Here is a 23207-nt window from a genome sequence, read left to right on the forward strand (position 1 = left end):
GCAAATCAGAGAGCAGGAGTTATACACGTAATGGTAAGGTTAATGGGAGTGTTGCTGAACCAAAAGACTCTGGAGTGCAGGTTCATAGTTCCTTGAAAGCAGGTAGATAGAATAGTGAAGAGGGCATTTGGTAAGCTTTCCTTTATTGGTCAGAGCATTGAATATAGGAAGTGGAAGATCATGTTTCGGCTGTACAAGACCTTTGTTTGGCACTTTTGGAATATTGTGTGCAATTCTGGTCGTCTTCCTATCGGAAGGATGTTGTGAAACTTGAAAGGGTTTGGAAAAGATTTACAAGGATATTGCCAGATTTAGAGGATTTGAGCTATAGGAAGAAGCTGAATAGGCTGGGACTGTTTTCCCTGGAGTGGCGGAGGCTGAGGAGTGACCAGATAGAGGTTTATAAAATCTTGAGGAGCATGGATAGGGCAGATAATGTCTTTTCCCTGGGTTGTGGGAGTCCAGAACTAGAGCGCATAGGTTTAGGATGAGAGGGAAAAGATATAAAAGGGATGTTAAGGGGCAACTTTTTCACACAGATAGTGGTGAGTGTATAGAATGAGCTGCCAGAGGAAGTGATGGAGACTGATACAATTACAGTATTTAAAAGGCATCTGAATGGAATAGGAAGGGTTTAGAGGGATATGGCCTCATTCCTGATGAAGAGCACTTGCTCGAAATGTTGATTCTCCTGCTCCTCGGATGCTGCCTGACCTGCTATGCTTTTCCAGCACCATACTCTCGACTTACAGGGATATGGGCCAAGTGCTGGCAAATGGAACTTGATTAGGTTCGGATATCTGGTCAGCACGGACGAGTTGGACAAAGGGTCTGTTTTCGTGCTGTATGTTTCTATAACTCTAGGACTCTCATGCTTGCCAGAGAGAGTGAGAGACAGAATGTTGAATAGCTGGTCAGCCTTATTTATCAAAGGAGCATTTACAGAGGCTAAGTGTCAATTTCATGTTTATTCATCCTATTGAATAATGTACAGTACATGGGTCAATGAGACTTCATGAAATTGATGGAGAAGATGTTGGGTTTAAGACTTTTTTCACCCCACATTTCTCTCTTTTTTTCTCCCCCCCCCCCCCCCCCCCCCCCCCCCCCCCCCCACCCCAAGAAAACAAATGGAAATTTTCTTTTACCTTTTAAGGTTAAATTAGTGATAATGCCATCCATTGTCTTTAAAAAAGCATCACTAAAAATATTCTCATTGGGTCTAATCAATTTCATACAGACTTGAATGAAATCATGCTCTTTATACAATGCATGATAGATCCTATAGAACGCTGCGTTTGCAGAAGGTATTGTTGGTACCAGTGGATGCCACATGCTTCTTGATGCTGCCAGAAACTGGCAAGAGAGCAGAAGAGAGGTAGGCAACCAGAGCAATCCCCTCCCTCCCATCTGGGACGTTCCCTGAATTGCTGCTTCAGTCAGAACATATATTTGCACAGATAAAATTTTAATTTTAGCTTGTCTTACCAGAACTGTTCTCTTTCTTTAAAATATAATTTAGTTTATTATCTCCTTGAAGGTCACTCTTGCAATTTGTTATAATGTTTGGTCGGGTTTCTCTGCCAGTAGGTCATGTTCACTTTGCAGCAAGACAGTTGCTGTTTATAGTAGGAGCCTGTATTTTAAAATGTAGGTCCAAACTTGGCTTTTACTTAAAATCTTGATGATCACACTGAGAATGCACATGCATGTAAATGTCAAGTAAATAGGAAATTGAGCTCAAAAGATGATGCCAATGATCAGCTAGCCAACTGAGACTTGACAGTTAGACTTGCATGATTAACCACTTGGGTTCCTGAGAGCTGCCAGTTTCTATTGGACTGGACCCTATCGCATCTGTATCATTAGAATATATTGGACTGCTTTGTCCTTGTGATATAATCTCCATAACCACCTAAGGAAGGCGAAGCGCTCTGAAAGCGAGTGCTTCCACATAAACCTGTTAGACTATAACCTGGTGTTGTGTGATTTTTAACTTCGTACACCCCAGTCCAACACCAGCACCTCCAAATCATAGTCTAAGAATGTACTTAAGGCAAATTTTTTTTAAGATAATTCTTAAAAGTTTATTTTTCTAACCAATCTGTTCAGAGATGTTATTACACAACTCTGGTGCAGGTGGAACTTTGAACGTCGGCCTCCCAGTCAAAGGGCAGGGACACTACTACTATACCAGATTTGTATTGCACAGACCAAGTGGTCTGAACAATAATTCCTGATCATCTTATTGGAGCAGAATACCACACTAATGGCTCTTAACCTTTTGCTCCACAAATGTGCTGCTTGAATAAAGATCTTTTGACCATCTTTGGATATTGAAATATGCAGTGATGTGAATCATAATGAGCAAAGGACCTTCAGTTTATTTTTAATTATAATTATCAATGTATTTTAACACCTTTTCAGGATGATTACTCCCAACCAGGTTGACTTTTAAAATCATTAAATCAGTCATAATTTATTTTAGAAGGTTAACTACATAACAGCGTCATCTGTGAAAAGTCAATTCACTGTTGAGAAAAACAATTTCTGGATTGAGGGCTGTGCTTAGAGTTATTTCATAATGAGGACTTGGCCCTATACATTTCTAAAGAACTCATCAAATTCATGTGAATTTTCCTACCAACTGAGTCTTGCTAATGAGTTATTGAATCCATGTCTTTATGTCCAATCTTTTGATGTTTTGTGAACATTGGGTGGGGCGTTGTAGCTTCTCACTGCTTGTACTAGTCTTTTTTCCTTCCTCATTTTCCTTCACGCCCATTCCCTTCCTTTCTTTGAACAGCTTGAGGTAAGACCTAACTGTGTTGGACAGTAGTGATCTCTTAATAGAGGGCTATAGAGCAACTCAGCATTGAATATGCTTCAACTTTTTTATAAATTGGGGAAGAGATACTATGAAAATTGTATTTTTCTAAAAGAGGAGAGATGATTTACATGTGATGGGAATGCTTTAGTCTATTGTCATCCACATAGTATCATTGTTAAGCGTATTTTACGACATGACATGCTTTGGTTTAAATTTTACTTATATAGATCCATTTTAAATACTTGTTTGTAATGTACTCCCAGAAACCGAACCCCAGTTATGAGAAATTTGCTCTTGTGCAAAAGAAAATGTCAGCGTTGTGTAAACTTATGTTGCATATTTAATATGAAGAGGAAGTCTTCTGTTGGGGTTCCTTTAAGAAAATAAAATCCTTTTGTTCAATCTATCCATTAGTACATCTGAAATGCTATTGGCTAATTACTAAATGTTAATTCTGCTCCTTTACATTATTTATAAGTAATTTTCACAGTCAGCTCCTCCATGATATACATAACTAAAAAGCTTCCTAATAAAAAGTGAAAAAGGCAAAATCAAAATGAGGATACATGAGAAAGCCTCATTGCTTTTTCTTAAAGTGACTTTGATGATGACTTACTCTTTCAAAATTGTCATCCGTGGTTATACAACTTGAGTTAAAGCTAAACTGTTTCTTTGATAGATCACTTGAGTTCATATCTTTGCAATGGGCTATGTTTCTGTGCCTCGTTCCATCTTGTGTTCCTTTTAATGTGTTTTCATCTCTCTCTTCTCTGAAATAGAGCATTCGTTTATCTCCGCAAAGAACAGTAAAATCCCAGCACTCTCCTTTTCCTCTGCCCTTCGATCTCCGAGACTAGCCACTAAGATTGTGGTCTACAACCCTGCTGATGCTTGCTCACCTCTCTCTCAAGGTCCCCCTGGTTCCTTCCAGTTTTCTTGCTGCCTGTTCTCACCCTTCTCAGGTTGCGTTTATTAGTTTATCTGCTGGGTTCCCGTACAGTCATTGATTGCATTAGGAACTAGATTACAAACTGAATGAATTTTAAAGAATGGAGCAGATTCCTTATACCTTGGGCCAGTATCCAGAATTAGATTAGTTAACAAAACAGGATAAGAAATTTCTTCTGCCAAACTATGTCCTTTCAATTATACACTTGTGCAATTGACTGATACTAAGCTCTGCAAATTCCCAAGTCGCTTGCTTTATAATTTTCCTAAATTCTTAGCATATCACATTTACTTTTTTAATATTATTTCAATTATTTTGCTTAGGTATATCTGTGTATATATTTTTTCAAATTCTCTAAAGGTATTTACATTCTGATGTCTTCAAAATAGAACCAAGAGTAGGACAATGAACAACTATGGGTCCTTAGCAACTTCTTCCAAGTGTGTTTCAGTGATGAGCTGAGGCAGAGAGTCCTTGTATATTGTTTGACTTCGACATGTTCAGCTGGGAGTACCTCATCTAATACAGATCAGGGATTGCATCTACAGTCATTCTGGTCTCTATTGCGTAGTATCACACTAACTACTGTATTTACCCAGTAAACTATTTATTAGCTGGAGCGTAATCTAATAAAGGAATTTTTAAAGTATCTTTGAGTGTAAATCATGTTGTCAAATCAGTCAGAAAATATTATCAATGACCAGCCTAAAATTGAACCCGGTAAATGTTTTGTCTGTATCTGGGTGCAGTTTAAAATTTGTTTATCTTTGACCACCTGTATCTATTCCTTTTGACCACCTGTATCTATTTTGCATAACTCCAAATCCACTAATGGTCCATGTTTCATGGTGGCAATGATAGTGAAACCGTTAGTGACCATTGTCATTATTACTCTGCAACTCTCAGCACTCAAATGCAGTGTAATCATATCGAAGTCTCTAAACTGATGAGAACTTGTATTGTCAGTTTTGAGGTAAAAACCGTTTTTTAAAATAAAAGGTGCACCTTGACGAGTGAGGTGCACCTGAGTTTCTATCGGCAAATGAAGTTCATAATTACCCAATGAAAAACTTTTCTGGTCCTAATACCTGATTTGTGTAATTGTATAATGTTAAATTTTTTTCATTATGATTTAAAACAAAGCATTAAAACTTTTTTAAAAATTCTTTTAAGAAAGTACTACAAGTTAGACCTTAATTCTTATCATTTATCTGGCACAATGTAAAGTTTAATTGAAAATGACAGATAACCTATATTTTAATTGCTAGTTTGCTGTCGGAGAGAATACTCTAATATGATTGGCTGCTTTATCTTGATTGAATCCGTAATTGCTAATTGCCTGCAGATCCCACTGGCTTCTTGTCAGATTCAAATGAACTGTCAGTTCTTCACTTGTTACCACATTTGGGTCATGTAACTCTACCAGAACTTCAGTAAACTCTATAAGGGTAATCATTTGAGGGGCTTGAATATTTTTGTTATATGAATGTTACATTTAAGTGATTATGGCTATAGATTGCCAAAATGAATCTGAAAAACTGAAATCCAAAATGGAGTATGTCTTCAACAGTTATAATAGGGATGACACTGTCTAACTCAGGTCAGCCTCTGCAAATTAGGACTTGGATGACCAAGGATCATTGTATTGATATGTTTGGGAATACTCTGCACAGTAAATTCCAGAAGGTTTTGCTAGCTTGATGCATTGCACATTGCAGTGCTCAGATGCCAATGTCTCATTTTCGTCCACCCTCTTTTCCCATCTTCTCTTCTTCCATCTTTTCCCAGCATGTGAATTGTAAAGTGTGACATATCCCATTTTTGCAGAACACAGCCAGGACCATCAATATTCTGATATTAAAATTGGAGCATATTTAGTTATGTCTTAGTTATTTAGGACGCTGTCTCCAGATCATGTTTTGAGGTTAAATATTAGGAGTTGTAAGATGCTTTTTAGAAAGGGAATTTTATGGAAACTGTTGTCATGTTGTACAAAACTGATCCTGTCATATTTTTCAATTCTGTAAGATTCATTAAGGTCAACTGTACCCAGTGTTGGAATTTGGCCTTTTAATTACATAAAGTGATCAAGACTTTTTGTTTTCATGTGAAGAGTTTTTAATTTTTTAAATTATTTTTTTCAGTATGTTTAACTTTTTAATAAGTCAGTGCCCACTATCAGATTTTGTAAATGCTGTATAATTGGATCAATGAGCCTCTTTTATAATAAAATGTGAACTCTCAAAGTGCTCCTATTGGGTCCAGATGCAAGGCCATCCCAGTGATGTTAGTGTAGCAACTTTGTGCAGTGCAGCATTTTATTTGGTGAACTCGCATTGGTGGCTAGCAGTTACTCTTCCAGTTGATCATCTGGTTGCATTATAATAACCTTTTTATTAATATTTGCAGCAAACTATAATAGCTACAGTAAAGATGAGAATTTGAAAGGCAGTGTGAGCTCTAAAGTACAGTCATTCCTGCAATTCTGTCCAGGTATAGTTATTGTCGCTTGATTTTTGGCATGTGCTATTAATCTAAATTATTTTGTGAAACAGATACAACTGTTTCAAATGCAAGGAGTTCAGTCATTGTTTACTGGTAAGCCTGTGAATGATCAGACTAACAGCATGAAGATTTTCATATACTTAACTGCTTAAATTTTCCAAGGAGAGTTTTTTAAAGCCACGTTTGGCATTCTATATGTAATCACATTGCCCTAGCTAAGAATAACACCATAAGAAATTTTATTGATTCAGTGCTGAACATCAAACTGATTCCTAAGTCCATAACCAAAATAAGAGAGTGTCAGTAGAGTGCACCTACAACTGAATTCTGCTTAGATCTGGTCACAAAACACTAAGGAGACACTCTAGCACTGGAGGAGATACAGAAAAGAGCCACAAGCTCAATGTCAGTGATTTAAAACTTGGCCTCGAGTTTAGGTGGTCTTATTGATTTATGTTAGATACTTGGGGGTATATCAATTTGGATCCCATAAATAGGGATAATGAAACACCCCTAACAAATCTACTTGGCCTTACCCTCTTCTCAGTCAAAAGTAATGTGAGAGTAGTAACTACAAAGAATCCAGATAAGCAGTTGGGTTAAGGGAAAGAAGCATTAAAACAAAATAACTTTTCTCGACAGGCCTGGTTATCACTACAAAGGGCTCCAAAGATACGCTCCAATAATCAGTGAAGTAGAGAGATTAAACTTTGTGTGATCTCTGGTTCCTGATGCGATCTGACTGTCTGAGAGGGTGTGGGTTAAGAAGTAGTGATCTAAGGGTTGGAATTTTCTAGGTCTCCAGATGTGTGGAAGCAATCTGTTGTGCACCAATATCCATATTATAAGAACTAACTCACTCATCCTAATGTACATTTTGAAAAATATATTTGCAAAGTAATTCAGTTATAGCAATTAATGCCATTTGAAAGATGGAGTGGATTCTTGTTGTAATGTTTAGGTTAAAAGCATTGCTTACTGATTTAAGCCTTTAAGATAAAGTGTGAATGCAGAAAACTATTTGAAGATGGCCTATAACAAGCTTGAGGCAAAGTCATTCACTTAACCATCTCTGAAATTATTTGTATTCTGCTGCTTCATCTAATCGCCTGCTTGTTCCCTACCTTTGATGCAATGCTGCCCAAGAGGCAGTGTATTCGGAAACTGTCTCCAATTCTCATGTAGTAACATTGTAGATGTCCATAACGTGCTAGTGTGCTTTTGGAAATTGAGTTATTTACTGTGTGCAGGTGTAGAGTTAAGTTGGAGGGTGTTGGTAAAGTCAGGATGGTAACTGAGTAAATAGGAACTGCCACGTTGACCTTTGTTGACATTGCTTGGGGCCAGGATGACAAGAGGACCTGAATCTATAAAGCTGTTGTCATATTTGTGTTGATACTAAGGCTGTAAAGAAGCTTCAGTTTATCTGTTGGAGTGTCTTGTTCAAAGCAATGCATATTTGAATGATTGGTGCTGGGAGTTTCTTTCTCCGTCCTACTTCCTTTTTATTCTGATCCCTACCAAATGTGAATTTACCTGAAAATTGCCACATTGGTGGCTAATACTTTGGTTTAACTAGTTGTGTTGTAGCACTAAATTATTTTATCACTGGTTCTGTGAGGAAGGTTGAAGAAGTAATTCCTCTAACATTTTCTACAGGGCAAAAGTTACAATTGGCTATTAAAAAAAGTGCTTTGCGCAAGTGCGGAATCTCACTCTTCTGACATCTCAGATGAGCTTCCCAGTGGTCTCCTATATAGAGAAATTAATGACGCTTTAGAAATTGCATGTTTGAACTGCTTTCAAGATCTTGTTTGTCTTAAGAATTTTCAAGTGAGAGCCCAGAATTACACCAGATTGCTATCACCTAATGATCCTCGCATGAGATCACTGTCGTGGTCTTAAAATTTGTTGAATGTACAATTGAACTAACCCGTCTTTGCTTCTGGAGAACTTGCAATTCTCCTGCTGAATTTTGTGGGTCACTTTCCTCCTGGCCTAAGTCTGTATAGGGAGTAATATTGTTCAAAACGTTGGTGCAACTGAAAATTGTTTATAAGGACAATCTGCTCATAGCGTCATGGGTTCTACAGGATATTTTGGTCCCATCGACCTGCATTCCAGGTAAATCTGTAGAATATAGTGCTCTTTATATTATGAAAATAGCTTTTCCCAAAGATCATCATTTATTCTTTAATGATTTTTATTACTGCAGCTGAACAGATATGTTACTGATCTCACCATTTGTTGCAATGTACTGAAACCAGTGCCTGGATAATGACCACTGTAGAAATTTGAAGTTGTTACCACAGTGTTGTATGTTTCTAGATTCAAATTGTGCAATTTATAAAGTGCATAGTGTTTTTCTAATGAATGTTGATTTGAAGCGTGGAATTTTCCAACCCTAAGATGTCTGCAGGTGTAAGGTATCGGTGATAAACTAATAAACTCCTGTGATATTTATTCTGGACTATGTAGAGATATTAGTTGAATTAGCAGAAACGTTTTTAAGTGGTGTGCTGGGCTTGTATATGGAGTGATGCATGTCTGCTTGGCTGCTTTTACTTGGCTAGCATATGGGAATCTTGTGTATCAAAGGCATAATTCCACTCGGGTCACCAACTGAAAATAAACCTTTTCACTGAAGATGTTTGTTTCTTTTTTAATACCTTATTGGGACAACCATTCAGTAAATTGATGGTAATACTGTTGCTTCTAACAATATTTTAGGTGGTCCCTGATGAGTCCAAAGGAACATTAACTAAGTATCTTGGACAATGTTTGGACTGATTGACATTCATTCTTTTTCTAAACCTAATTTTCCACTATTGTAATATATCCCTTTGACTTTGGAGGAAGATAGTTTTGATATGCCAGAAAGTATTTCTATTGATCTACAGCAAAATAAATCACCTGACATACTTTTAAGTCAGCAAATGTGGAATTCTCCTCATACAGTCCTCATGTCAGCCCAAGCTGCACAGAAATTTGATCTTGTGGTCCCCAGTTAGAAATCTAATGCTCTAGTTATCTTTTTAATTTCTTGTGTAATGTAATTAACCTCTGAAATTTTATATGCCATAAACAATATGTTCTTCAGTTTTAGCTAGGAATTTCTATGTTTCCCAAATAATTATAAAACAAATACTGGGAAGCGCTGTCCACTTGTTATTGTTAATCAACCTGTTCAGACATGACACACCTTTTGAGGAAAGTGGGGCTTGAACCAAGACTCCTGGCCTAGAGGTAGGAGCATTACCATGGCACCACAAGACCCAAATGCTTGCTTGCATAGTTCCTCTATTTATTGTCTGTCTGTAATGGCCTTATCGATTCATCTGTCTAAACATTGAGTCAAAGATAGAACAAGCAGCAGTTGGTCTACCTTTCAGTCATTGTTTTGTTCCTTTTTCTAGTTGTAACTATTCAAGCTTTCCCCAGTGAGAGGAATATCTGATGCCTGAGGACTTAAAGCTGTACTTTAATTTTTGACTGTAAGAGAATTTAAATTTGTGACAATAAAGAAAGTCTGCACTTATTCATAATATTTTCCTTTGTTTGAAGACCCAAGCTAAAGCCAGCTGGAAACTATAGAGCTTGAGATTCTAAAATTTGAAACCTATTGGTTGTTGCTCAGTGCTTAACATGTTAGAAGCAATCTGGTTCCTCAGGAACTAGTGTTTAAACCCTAATTCATTATTGATTCCTTACGTGATTGCTAGGATCCTGACCCATTATCTCAAAATGATAAGATAATTTGCAGTAACTGACCATTCTGGTAGCAGAAGATTAGATGAATCTTTTATTATGTGGAAATCCAAAGAAAATAAACTTTATTTGATTTGCTTTCGGAATTGTTTGATTTTTTTTTTAAAAAAAACCTTTCCCAAAGATAATTTGAGAAGTCCATGATGTGTAGATGTTGAGTTGAAGAAGCAGGTTCAAAGTGCTGAATAATAGTTCTTCTGCTTATTTATGCTGTTTGACATCAAGGAAATAATACAAATAATAAATAAATAATACAAGTGCTATGCCTCTGAGTCTAGATCATTTCTGTTCTTTATTAGAAGTGGTCAATTATTCTATCTCCAGTTAACCATTTTTTTGGCAAAGGACCATGAAGTGGGTAGGTGTTCCTAATCAAACTTAATTCAGTTTCTTTATTTTGCCTGCATCAGTGAACCTACAAAACGTTGTGCACCATTTGTAACACACCTACAATGGTGTTAGCAATTAATACTTCAAGTCCAATTTCCTTTCTAGTCACCATTTATTTTAATGCTCATTTTTCAAACATTGGAGGTTGTCCTCATTTCTTTACATCCCCCTGCCAAATAACACGTGAATTATCCTGAACTGAGTGCTTTATTGCTACACTTTGGTGGTGATTGTATTGCATTGCCAACCCAGACAGCTGGCCTATGAGAAGTGTGAGCCCAACAGCTATCAAGTTAGTCCTGCACTACAAATCATCAAACACTGTCGGGTCCAGTCAGTTATTTCCCCTGCTCTATATCCCAAAGCTGGAGCATAAAAATTCATCGAGTAGATAAGTGTAGAAATAAAGTTTTGGGTTAGCCAGCAATTGGAAACCTATAAATAGGGACTGAAGAAGAGTCATATCAGACTCGAAACGATAACTCTGTTTCTCTCCACAGGTGCTGCCAGATCCTGAGTTTCTCCAGCATTCTGTGTTTCAGATTCCAACATTTGCATTATTTTGCCTTTTAAGAATGTGTATGTAAATACAAGAATGTATAAGCTAAAGTTGATAATATTAACTGATTTAGTAGTACCAGCATCAGCAAATCTGTTCACAAAATTAAAACGTGCCAAATGAGTGAATAAGTGAGAGCCTAAATTTCATGGACTTTGAGTACTGTCAAGTCTGAACTGCTGCAGTTTGTTTGGTGTAGATAGACCCAAAAAGCCATTAGAGAGGATGTTCCAGGATTTTGACTTAGCCAAATTGGAGGAACAGCAATGTATTTTGAAGTCAGGATGTTGAGTGGCTCTGAGAGGAAACTGCAGGCGATGGTGTTCTATGTATTTGTCTTCCTAGATGGTAGTAGTCACTTTTTCTTGCATGGCGCTTGGTCACTTTCTGCAGTGCGTCTTCTAGACGATATAGGCTGCTGCTTCTGAGCCTTGGTGGTGGAGGGAATGGATATCTGTTGAAGGGTGCCAATCAAGCCAGCAGCTTTGCCCTGGGTTGTGTCAAGTTTCTTGAGTTTTGTTGGAGCTGCACTCTTCAGGCAAGTGGGGAATATTCCGTCATACTTGACTTGTGATTTGCAGATGGTGGACAGCCTTTGGGGGATGGTAAGTGAGTTACTCGCAGGAATCCTAGATTCTAATCTGCTCATTAGCTATATAAATTCTGTGGCTACATCAGTTCAGTTTCTGGTCAATAAATGTTGATAGTGGGGCATTTAGTGATGATATTGCCATTGAATATCGTGGAATTATAGTTATGTTCTCTTTGTTGGAGATGGTCATGGCCAAGGCACTTGTGTAGCCTGAATGTTATTTGCTACTTGTTAACCCAAGCTTGGATATTGTCTAGGCCTGACTGCATCAGACCACAGATTGATTCCTTAACCAAGGAATCATGAATGGTACTGGACATTGTGCAGTCATCAGCAAACATCTTCACTTCTGACCTTACGATGGAGGGAAGGTTGTTGCAACATGTCAGTGAACTCTTCTGCTAATTAAACCAAACACACAGAAAAGCTCACCTCTCCTCATAATCTGTTAAAGTATGAGTGACTGAGAACTACCCAAATTCCACTATTTAACAAAAATATCGATTTTATTTTTTAATGCTGAAAGTGAACAATACCAACAACTACTTACAACTCTAAGCTTCCTTTCTCTTAAAGATTTGTTATCTACCTCCCACACTATAATAATGTACTCATCAGTAAACCCCCTATTAAATTTACAGCAGCTTAATTTTCAAACCAGACAGCTGCTGTCTCTGATGTCGATCTTCCTGTGTTTGTCAATCTTCCTGTGTTTGTTAATCTTTCTGCATTCGTAGATCTTTCTGCAAACACCAGTCTTCTGCAAAGATTTTTCATATGAAAAAGGTACCTTTGACAGAGTATGGTGAATAGAAGTCTTTCAAATGGCAGATGGTGCTCTTTCGGCTAACTGTCCAAAATGCCTGCTTTCCTTTTTACACCAAACATTGGATCATCTCATTGGTTCAATGTTGCCAAAACAGTAAAATTCAAATTCAATTGGATTTTGGTATTTTGGGAAATAATTTAAACTGGTTAAATTTGAACTGCCGTGAAAGCAACGGAGGTATATAGGTTACAACCAAATGTTACATCTTTCAATTCTCCAGCACACTCTGACTGCAAGTCAGTTACATGATAAGTGCTTGCCAGCTTTTATTCTCTCTTAAAGGTACAGTACACACCTTCAACTTCATAACAAGGTCATTGATGAAGCGGCTGAAAATGGTTGGCCCTAAGCCACTAACCTGAGGAACCCCTGCAGGGGTGTCCTGGAGCTAAGATGACTGACTTCCAACAGCCACAACCATCTTCCATTTTGTTGGGTATGACTCCAGCCTGCAAACAATTTCCCCTAAGTCCCATTAACTCCAGGTTTTCTAGGATTCTTTAATAACACACTCTTAAAAGCAATCTTGAGAATTGTCGCTCTCGCCTTATGTCTAGAATTCATCTCTTTGATCTATGTTTGAATGAAGGCTATAATGATGTCAGGAGCTGAGTAGCCTTGATGGAACATAAACTGAATGTCAGCAAGCTGGTTATCAGTAAGCGAGTATTACTTTAGCAATGTTGATGATACTTTCCATCGCATTAATAACAGTCTAGTCTGATGGGACAGTTATTGGCCAGGTTGGATTTGCTAAGTTTTTGGTGTACAGGATATAGCTGTCAGTTTTCCACATTGTTGGGCAGATGTCAGTATTGTAGCTGCACTGGAAAGGCAGGGGCACAGCAAGTTTGGAGCATATGTCAGAGCTTTCAGATGTTTTCTGATATCATTCAAATTGAATTGATTGAGGACTGTCATCTCTAAGTTTGGGGATCTCTCGAAGTTTTTAAATGTCCCTGTTTTAAGATGATGAGCAATAATGTTTGCATTAATATTTTATCTTTAATGCAAGCATTGTGAGGCATTTCTGAAAAATGGATCCCAATTTTTTTCTGCCTGAATGATGTCCAAATGCTTAATTGAGAAGACTGCATGAGAACTGTGTTTTAGAATTGTTGTGCTCATATGGAAGGTAAACACTGAAATTTACTGGTCAGGTGGAATGGTCTGGTTTTGAATGTGTTTCTGTGTTTGGCAGATTTCGCTAAGACAGAGAGAGGTGCTTGTAAAGTTCCTTCAGGCACGTTGTTACACTTCTCATGGGATAAGCACATTTAAAGAAATTTTATCTGATTGTAAAGTCCAATACTTTTTTGGTGCAAAAGGCCTTTGTGTAAACCCGTATTATTGCTGCAGCAAACAGTGATAAATTGGGTAGTTGTATGTTGATTATCACTTTGACTTGGTAAGCGCCTAGATTTTTGGTAAGACCTAAATGGAAAACTTGGATTAAAAATTCTAATCAAAGACTGTTCGGTTAATTATTACCACCATTACAACATTTAAAAAACATTTGAACAGGTACATGGTTATGAAGGATTTAGAGGGATATGAGCCAAAAACAGGCAAATGGAATTAATTCAGTTTAGGAAACCTGGTCAGCATGGACAAACTGGGCCAGAGAGCCTGTTTCCGTGCTGTATATCTTTATGACTCTAGACCTAGATTGTGTATTTTTGTACGGAATGAGTTTCACTGTTCAACCTGAAAACAATAATGTAACCACAACTTTGTGAGGCTGATAATGAATAAGCATTCTTGTTGAATTACAGATCTGTGTAGGCAACAGCCCAGGTGATTTACACAGTCTGTTCCTAAACCCGGTCTGTTCCATTAACACTCAAGTAATCATTATTGAATGAAGTTCTAATGTGATTCCACTGGTGCCTGTTGTTGGAATAGATGCGCTTGTTACCTGTTGATTTATGAATTCCTATAATCTTGACTTCCTATTTTGGCTGCTGGCACTGTGGCAGACCTGCTTGCTTTGTGCTGTAGTTGAGTGCTGTGGGCAATGGCAGGGGAAGCACAAGTAGGCTGCCAGTAGTTGGCTTCCACATTTCCCTTTTTTATTTGCTATGCTAAAAGCTGCTTTTCTAATTCACTTTATTTCCAGTTCTCTGAACGCTTTGGACAATTGCTGGTGTTCCTGTGAGACCGAGAGGAAAGATGTCCATTATAATAGTCTTTGTGGACAGGTGGGAATGAAATTAGGACCTCCAAAGAACAGGTGTACAAAAATCATAGTCACATTCAGGAATTAAGTACATTTAAACAACACAATGATGTCAAAATGCCTAAATCTTTTCAGCAGTAAAAGTTTCAATGTTGACTGACCAATGTTGATTTTGTAAATAGTTTCTAAGCTAATCATTAAATTTCCTCACAGAGCAGCATTGACTTTTATGCAGAAGATTCATTCTATCTGTGAACCTTCTGCCTCCACTCTCCTTGTGTAAGACAAATACTAGCACAAGTTTTAGTCCTGCTTCTATTTAAGCCATGTGTGCTTTCAAATTTCACTATACAGCTTCCAAATGAAAGAATGTGTTCTACACGTAATTTCTCAAGTTCTTAAAGTAACTTTTTATTGGCTTACAGACTTAATTTACTTTATGCCCATCTTTGGTGAGAACAATTTCAGTTTATACCAGGAAGTAAGTAATTTTCTGTATCCGGAAGGGATGATTTACATCAGGATTTAAGGCTTTTGCTTTTGCAAATTCATTAGTAGTTTTGGGAAAGATGATCTGTTTGCCTAATCTCATCTCAGACAACTTTATCTCAGGCAGCAAAAGAAAACCCAGGCTCTACGCAGCGAGCAGGCTTACCCCATTATCCCTTACATGCTGATCTCCTAATCTTAACAGTGTAGCTATAGCAACCAGCAAACTCCTGTGTCCACCACTGTAGGAAGTGAGGTCTGCAGGATATCCTATCTTGGAGCTGCTTTACAATGTAGCACTGGTTATTTGCACAACTTTACAATTATGTCCTTAAGATCATGCAGAGGTTAAAAGATACCCCACATTACTAATTCAAAGTTACTTTAAGTTTAATTAAATTATCATGCATCATTTTAAAACTCACATCACACCATCATTATCATCCCAAATCCAGCAACCCCTTTCAACAAAACAGGAAAACGCAATCTTGGCTGTAAATATGTTCACTACTATCTTTGCTACTCTGGGAATCGCTAGCAGAGATTTAACTAGAAACAGTGATTTATTTCCATGCTTTCCCTCTATATTTTGACTCCTATTGCCTTTGCATGAGAATTGCTCTCTTTGTCAATGGCTTATGCCTGAAAAAGGAACTTTTCATTATTGTTCTTTCAGTTTTTCCTCTTTCTTCCCATTTGCCCTCCAAACTGCTCTCCTCATTAGTCTGTGATTCCATCAATAATGGTTACCCTTCAGTACTTATGGACAGGAATCCACCACCAAAAAGACACTGATCCCACAATGTGACCTTTTGTATGAGTAAGTGAATAACAGTTAAGAGCAAAGTACCTGACTTTTTTTTTGTCCTGTCCTCTTAACTTCCCCTTCTCAGTGATATTAAGGTTAATTGTGATTCCAAAACAACTATAAAGGTATACGCTAGGAGGCCAGGATTTCAGCTGTGTCAGTAAAACAACTTTTTAAAATTGAATTGCTTTCCTTTTTGGCATCATTTCTGTTGGATTGAATCAAAACCACTGGTGGGTTGTTGTCTTCTCAACAAATAAATAGCATATTTACAGAGCAGCCAGTGCTCCATTTTCATATCAAACAGGGTATGTTAGTGTACTCTGACCCATCTTTTCTTAGAGGAGCACCAGCAAAGAGGGACGTATCACCTCTAGTTGCTTGTGATTGATTTATTTTCTAGAATGTCCTGGATTATGAAACTGACTGCTGTTTTCTTCCCCCACCCTCCCTTACCTCCTTGCTACCTTACCTCAGTGAGAAATAAATCCAACACTGCCATCAGTGGAGCACAGACACAGATGGAGCGAAGCACCAGCCGTGAAGGATCCAGCCAGCGGGTGCCACGGCAGCCTAGTGCAACCAGAGTCCCCAAAGGCAGTGGTGCTGGGAAAACTACAGGAAGTGGCAGCAGCTCACAAACAACATCCAGTCAGTAATCTAAAGAGTGTTTACCATCTGATATACAGCATTGCTGGGCAGGCCATGTTTAAAATGGGGTCCAGATCTGCTTTTTGGTTTGTTTCCCTCATCTGTTGACTATTTGGTAGCAAGTGAAGTCAACTGCCACTGGACTGGTGAGATCCCTTTGAATTTTTTATGTTGGTGCAAGTTTGCAGGAATAAACTTGGTTCTATGACTGTCATCTTTCTCACTGTATGTGAGATCCAGTAATTCAGGATTTTTCTTTCATATTTTATATCTTGCTGCAAAAACATCAGTTAAGAGGTGCTGTTAGAAATGAAAAATGCTGGCCAATATTGAGGTAAGTAAATTCCTATGCAAGTTCACCAGATGAAACTAGACAGATAGGTAGAGAACATATTTTCTGCTTCACCCTGGACACTAGTACTTCTTTCCCTTAAGTGAAAATTACATTGAGGCAAGTATTGTGGACTATTTCATAATAATAGGAGTGGCCCATTCAGTTCTTAAAGCCTGCACTGCCACTCACTTAAATGGAGGCTGCTTTGTATGAATATCTACTTACCTTCAATTTTAAATGGAAAACAATAGGCAGTGAGCACCAAAATCAATATAGAATCCTTACAATGTGGAAGCAAGCCATTCAGCCCATTGAGTCCTCACTGAACCTCTTAAGAGCATGCCTCTCAGACCCACCTTCCAACACTATACCTGTAACCCTGTGTTTCCCATGTCTAATCCAGTTAGCCTGCACATCTCTGGATGTTGTGGGCAATTTAGTATTGCCAATCCACCTAACTTGCACATCATTGGACTGTGGGAGGAAACCTGAGCACCTGGGGAAAATCCATGTGCCCATGGAGATAATGTGCAGACTTCACACAGACAGGTGGAATTGAACTTGTTTCCAGTTCTCTGAATGCTTTGGACAATTGCTGGTGTTCCTGGTCCTTTGTGCTGTGAAGCAGCAGTGCTAACCACTGAGCCGCAGTGCTGCCCCATGTGCAATTAGTTGCCAAGCTCTTGGGGGCTGAACAATGAATGACTAAAGCAGAATCTTAATTTCCTATAACTATCACTCTGTTAGCATACAAATTCACAAGTTTCACCATGAGCATATATTCTCTTTAAACTGATGACCGCAACCCTACTGCATCTCCCCTGCTACCAATCAAAGGTTGATCATGACATCCACAGATTAGCAGATCTCTAGCTACTTACAGTAACCTGTTGGTGTATAGCTAAAACAGTGCTTATGATGTACAACATATTTTGTGTGCATGTATCTTTCAAAGGCGATACACGCTCCAAATAAACTACTTGTATTGTTATATTTTGGAAATGAATGGTTCTTATCAACTCATTTTAATAACTTCACAATTCTTAAATGTCATTTTTACCAAAGTTCATGGTATCAAATTTAGAATCACTTTTTTTTTCTCCATGTAGCTTTCTATATGCTATGATTGTAGCAAACTTTTTGTGTTGATTTGGTCTGTAGGTGAAGTGGGCAGTATGAAATAATCAATAAGATCTCAACATTAATACAAAGCCAAAATATGAAATAGAGACAGAAAATGCTGGATCCTAACATTGGTTTGTACTGCCAGAGTAAATTTGTTTTTGCGATGATCTTTCACATTCCTGTATGCTACTGTCGGAATTCTTCTGCTCTATGCAGTCTTACTTGACACCTACATGAAGTATCGAGTTTTTGCATTTTCCATTTGGACTTCCTTTCTTCTCCATTAAGCCTATAGTGCCGCTAAGTGTTCAAGCCAGCTCTTCTTTTCTGGAGGTGATAGATTGATATGGTTCCCTAATAGGAGAAAGTGAGGACTGCAGATGCTGGAGATGAGAGCTGAAAATGTGTTGTTGGAAAAGCGCAGCAGGTCAGGCAGCATCCAAGGAGCAGGAGCATTCCTGAAGAAGGGCTCATGCCCGAAACGTCGATTCTCCTGCTCCTTGGATCTGCCTGACCTGCTGCGCTTTTCCAGCAACACATTTTCAGCATGGTTCCCTAATAATTGTCCATGTTAAATTTGAGTGCATGACAGATTTACTTCAGTATGCAGGTTAGTAGTATATTCAGGGCCTTGTTAAGTTACTTATGAAATTCCTTTTAAATAATGTAAAATGTGATTAAATTATATTTTACCTCGATATTTATCCTATCTCGAAGAAGCTTATTCCTGCTATCATTCACTTCTGTGTGAACTAACCACCTCCCAGTATGTCACCTTCGTGACCTTCCTTTATTTGTGAGCTTCAACACTACACCACAGCGCAAACAAAAATTGAGCACACTCTGCTTAAGTTTTTATAGACAAGAAATTGCAAGTATTTGTGATCTCCACTTTCACCCCACCAAACTCTTATGTCCAACATCGAAGAGAAAATTCTACTGCATGGTTGATGATTCCCTTCACTGTGGAGACATCATAGTTAAACTATGTTCAGTCTTCAGCCCAGGTACATAAAACACCTTGTTAGAAGCGATTTTGTTTTTTTAATTAGACTTGAAAGGCTTTGAGAATGCTTGTTTGTTTTTGTTTTAATTTCAAGGGGCTTCTATAAATGATAATTACAATTTAACCACTTTTGAGGATCGGTACTGGAACATGCATTTGATTTTTTTTTTCTTCTCCCTCAGCAGGAATCTTAACTATTTACCTGGCTGAAATCTATTAGCCCACCATTGACCTGATGTCAGATTGTACATAGTGTTTGAAAGTTGAAATGTAAAATATAAAAAGATGTATGATTTACAAAGGGAAATGCAATTTAAGGCTTAGAAAAACAATCCTTTAGGGGAACTTGGCATTCAAGCAGGCTATGCCTCTCAGAACAGAAATGATTTCATTTGATTGAAATTAGAAAAGACTAATGGAATTTTGAGCATATTGAAAACTAATGATGACTACATTTGTTAAATAAACTGATGGAATTAAATTTCTTTCATACATTCCACTGCAATGATTAGCATTCAACATCAAGCTTGGTTCGCTGAATTTGTTGTACCTCCTGGAATTTTACATTATTTCTTCTTTGATATCGGAGAGTGAAGCAACTTGTATTGATGTGACTGAGGAACTTACTATGCTAAATGGGGAGTTTGGTCTGATTTCAAAATCATTGGAACACTTTTTAACATCTATCAGAGGACGCTGACCTACATCCTATTTATTTTGTTGCAGCTACTAGCCTAGTTAAATATAAGATCTAGGAGCAGGAGAAGGTAATTCATCCTCTTCGGTCTGCTCCATCATTTAATACAGCCATGGCTCTACTTTCCTGCTCATTATTCTCCTTAACCCTCTAAACCCATTACCAAATAAAATCTATCTATCTCTCGGAAATTGACTCAATAGCCACATTCTGATGTAATGAATTCAACAGATTTTGAGAAGTAAATACCACAACTCAAGAAATGTAAAAACAAGCTGTATCAACACAGAATATTTTGTAGGTTAATATCTTGTTTCTGTCTTGTTTTATGATTTGGCCTATTAGGAGTCAATTGACTCACAAGGAATCTAGCTAGTCTTAAAATGTTCACGCTTTTGCAATGAAAAGCATTAGTCCTTGCTTGCTACTTAACATTAGTCTATGGATAAATTCTTAAGAAAATTTGCTGTCTAGATATAAATGTTAACAAAGCTATATTTAATCACTTAATAATTCTGTAACATCTGCTTTGCTATCAGACCTGTTTTTTGTGGCACACATCCTTTGAGCTCAGGTTTTGGACAGCATTCCAGGACTTAGCATCTTTGAGGTTTTCAGTATAATTGGATATTTTCAACCATTATCTGTACAGGTTTTTCAATACAGGTAGTTCTCCTATAATGCAGCAGTTGCGTTCCCATGTGAGACAGTGTTATAGAAAATTGTGCAATATAAATAATGGGACCTATGGGGAAAAACTGGTTATGGACGAATCACCAAAAATATCAGTAAAAATAGTAGTTAGCCTAACACAAATGATAGCACAGTCTAAGTAAATCTTTAAATCATATTTTACGAAATGAGTAAATTTAACAACACTAAAATCGCTGAGTACAGCACTGTACTTTTCACGAAGCTCTTCAGCAGAAAGCATGTGTTGATGGACCATGTGATGCCAATGCAGAAGTCCAGTTCTCCTCAAGATTTTCCCCCAGTTTATAATAAAGTTTCTTCTAAATGTAGACTGCAATTCCCAGTGTCAAGCTAACTTCCAAGGCATTCCTGTTCTAGCTGAATACATTGAATTTGCATTTTGCAGACAGAGGATCCTGAGGTTAGGTTTTGCTGCTCAGCTAGTGCTGGGGATGAAAATCGCATACAGTGAATGGGAGTTTGCTTTATTTTAAAAAAAGTGCAATTCACAATCGCACTACAACCAAATCTCATTTAATAAATTCAGAGGAACCTCAATTGTCCGAATATCAATTATCCGAAGAAGATCTCAACATCCTGATAGAAACATTACATTCCAACACGATTTACATCTTCTGTTTTACAATGATTAAATTGCAATGACAGTCATTCTAAATCGAAGAGACTACATTGAAAAAGCGAACACACTACTTACAGATACCGACGCTTACCAACAAGTGGAAATAGACCCGACCCCACAACTAGAGAACCGAATCACAGCCCTAATAAAAAAAGCTTCAGAAATCTGGAGAATAAAATAAAACAGACTCCCAAAAAATGAAACAGACGGATCCAACACACCATACTTCTAGGATTACCCAAAATTCACAAACCAGGAGCCCCCGTCAGACCCATAGTCTCGCTACCTAGAAACACCAGCTTACAGATTGGCCAAGGAGCTACACCAAAGACTAAAACACTTCTTAGAAGCTCATACCATTCCATCCACTCCACTCAAGAATTCCTGAAGACCAACAAAGACATTAAGATAGAAGAGGATGAAATAATGGTCTACTTTGTTGTAACAGCCCTGTTTACATCAATCGACATTAACCTGGCCAAGGAAACATTGACTACACTATTAGAAGACCCAAAGACACATACATCAAACACCACTTCTTCACCAAGGACAGTATCGTCAAGCTAGTGGACCTATGCCTTACCACACACTTCACCTTCAACAACAAAACCTACAGACAAACCAACAGAATACCCATGGAATCTCCGATATCAGGGTTCTTAGCAGAGGCAGTAATGCAGAGACTCGAACAAACAGCTCTGCCAACCATCCAACCCAAACTTTGGGTCAGCTACATGCATGACATCTGTCATCACTAAATGAAACAAATTAGAAGAAACCTTCAAGACCATCAATAATACCCTTACTGGCATAAAATTCACTAAAGAGGAGGAAAACAACAACAAACTGCCATTCCTAGATGTCACAGTAGAGCGAACAGCCAATGGAGAACTTCAAACCAGCGTCTACAGGAAAACAATACACGTACCAAATACTGAACTACAGAAGCAATCATTCGAACATCCATAAACGAAGCTGCATCGGAACATTATTTCAACGCGCCAACACACACTGCAGCACAAAGGAATTATGCAGAGCAGAGGAAAATTACCTATATCGTGTTTTCAAAAAGAATGGGTACCCAATGAACACAGTCCGCCAATTTCTCAGCAACAAACAAGCAGACAAAACATGTCCAGAAACCCTAGCCACTCTCCCCAACATCAAAGACATCTCAGAAATGACTGCCAGACTACTTAGACCCCTTGGCATCATGACAGCCCACAAACCCAAAAACACACTAAAATAGCGGCTAATGAACTTGAAAGATCCTACACAGACAACAAGCAAAACTAAGGTCATTTACAAAGTACCGTACAAGAACTGTAACAAACACTACATTGGACAAACAGGCATAAAACTAGCCACCAGGATACATGAACACCAACTAGCCACAAAACGACATTACCCCCTCTCACTAGAATCCTTACATACAGATAAGGAAGGATACCACTTTGACTAGGACAACACATCAATCCCAGGACAAGCCGAACAGAGACATGCATGAGAATTCCTAGAAGCATGGTATTCCAACTGGAACTCTATCAACAAACACATCGAGTTACAACTCATCTACCACCCCCTGAGAAAAAAAGACCAGGAAATGACATCGACCCAAAGAAAGGGGTGGATGGGTGGGGCTCACTCACTGTGCTGATGACTAATCTGATTGGGGAGCAGACTTAGCAAGTGTTCACTGTGTCAATCCCATTGAACTGATTAGGGTGTGGGGGAGGCTTCAGCAATGCTGCAGGTCCCTTACACACAAGCGTGTGTTTGCTCCGAAATAAACTCTGAGACACAGAGAGGGAACAAGGCCGGCAGAGTAAGAAAAAAAATAAACTTCAGAAAACTCTGGGACCCAGAGGAGAGGCATTGAATCAATTAACCAAATAATCAATTATCCGACCGAAATAGTGCCCACTCATCTCGTCCAGATAATCGAGGTTCCTCTGAATTCATGCATTATAGGAGAACTACCTGTATTGCATCCAAAAATTTATTCTACCTTCTTCCATCCTTTCTTTCCTTCAATATTTAACCGTTTGCTTTAAATGATCTTTATCTAAATTTCCCTTTCTGACAATATGTTCCATGCTTCCAACATTTTTAAAATAAAATCATATGACAGTTAATGACAATTTCCACTTTGTGGAAATTTTA

General features: G+C 38.1%; 1 protein-coding gene across 3 annotated transcripts in view; it reads left to right on the plus strand.

Moving 5' to 3' along the window:
* The window catches only part of mzt2b (mitotic spindle organizing protein 2B), a 29814-nt gene extending 11940 nt beyond the window's left edge, over window positions 1-17874 (plus strand). For 2 of the 3 annotated variants that reach the window (XM_060844061.1, XM_060844059.1), the window contains exon 4: window positions 16376-17874. In XM_060844061.1, the coding sequence (XP_060700044.1) occupies window positions 16376-16557 (182 nt within the window). In that variant the 3' untranslated portion in view covers window positions 16558-17874. Of the gene's footprint in view, window positions 1-3609; window positions 3793-16375 lie in introns of all 3 variants that reach the window. The other variant, XM_060844060.1, reaches the window with a different exon arrangement.
* Window positions 17875-23207: the final 5333 nt, after the last annotated feature.

This window comes from Hemiscyllium ocellatum, chromosome 24 (assembly GCF_020745735.1).
Source record: "Hemiscyllium ocellatum isolate sHemOce1 chromosome 24, sHemOce1.pat.X.cur, whole genome shotgun sequence".
Taxonomy (NCBI): Eukaryota; Metazoa; Chordata; class Chondrichthyes; order Orectolobiformes; family Hemiscylliidae; genus Hemiscyllium; species Hemiscyllium ocellatum.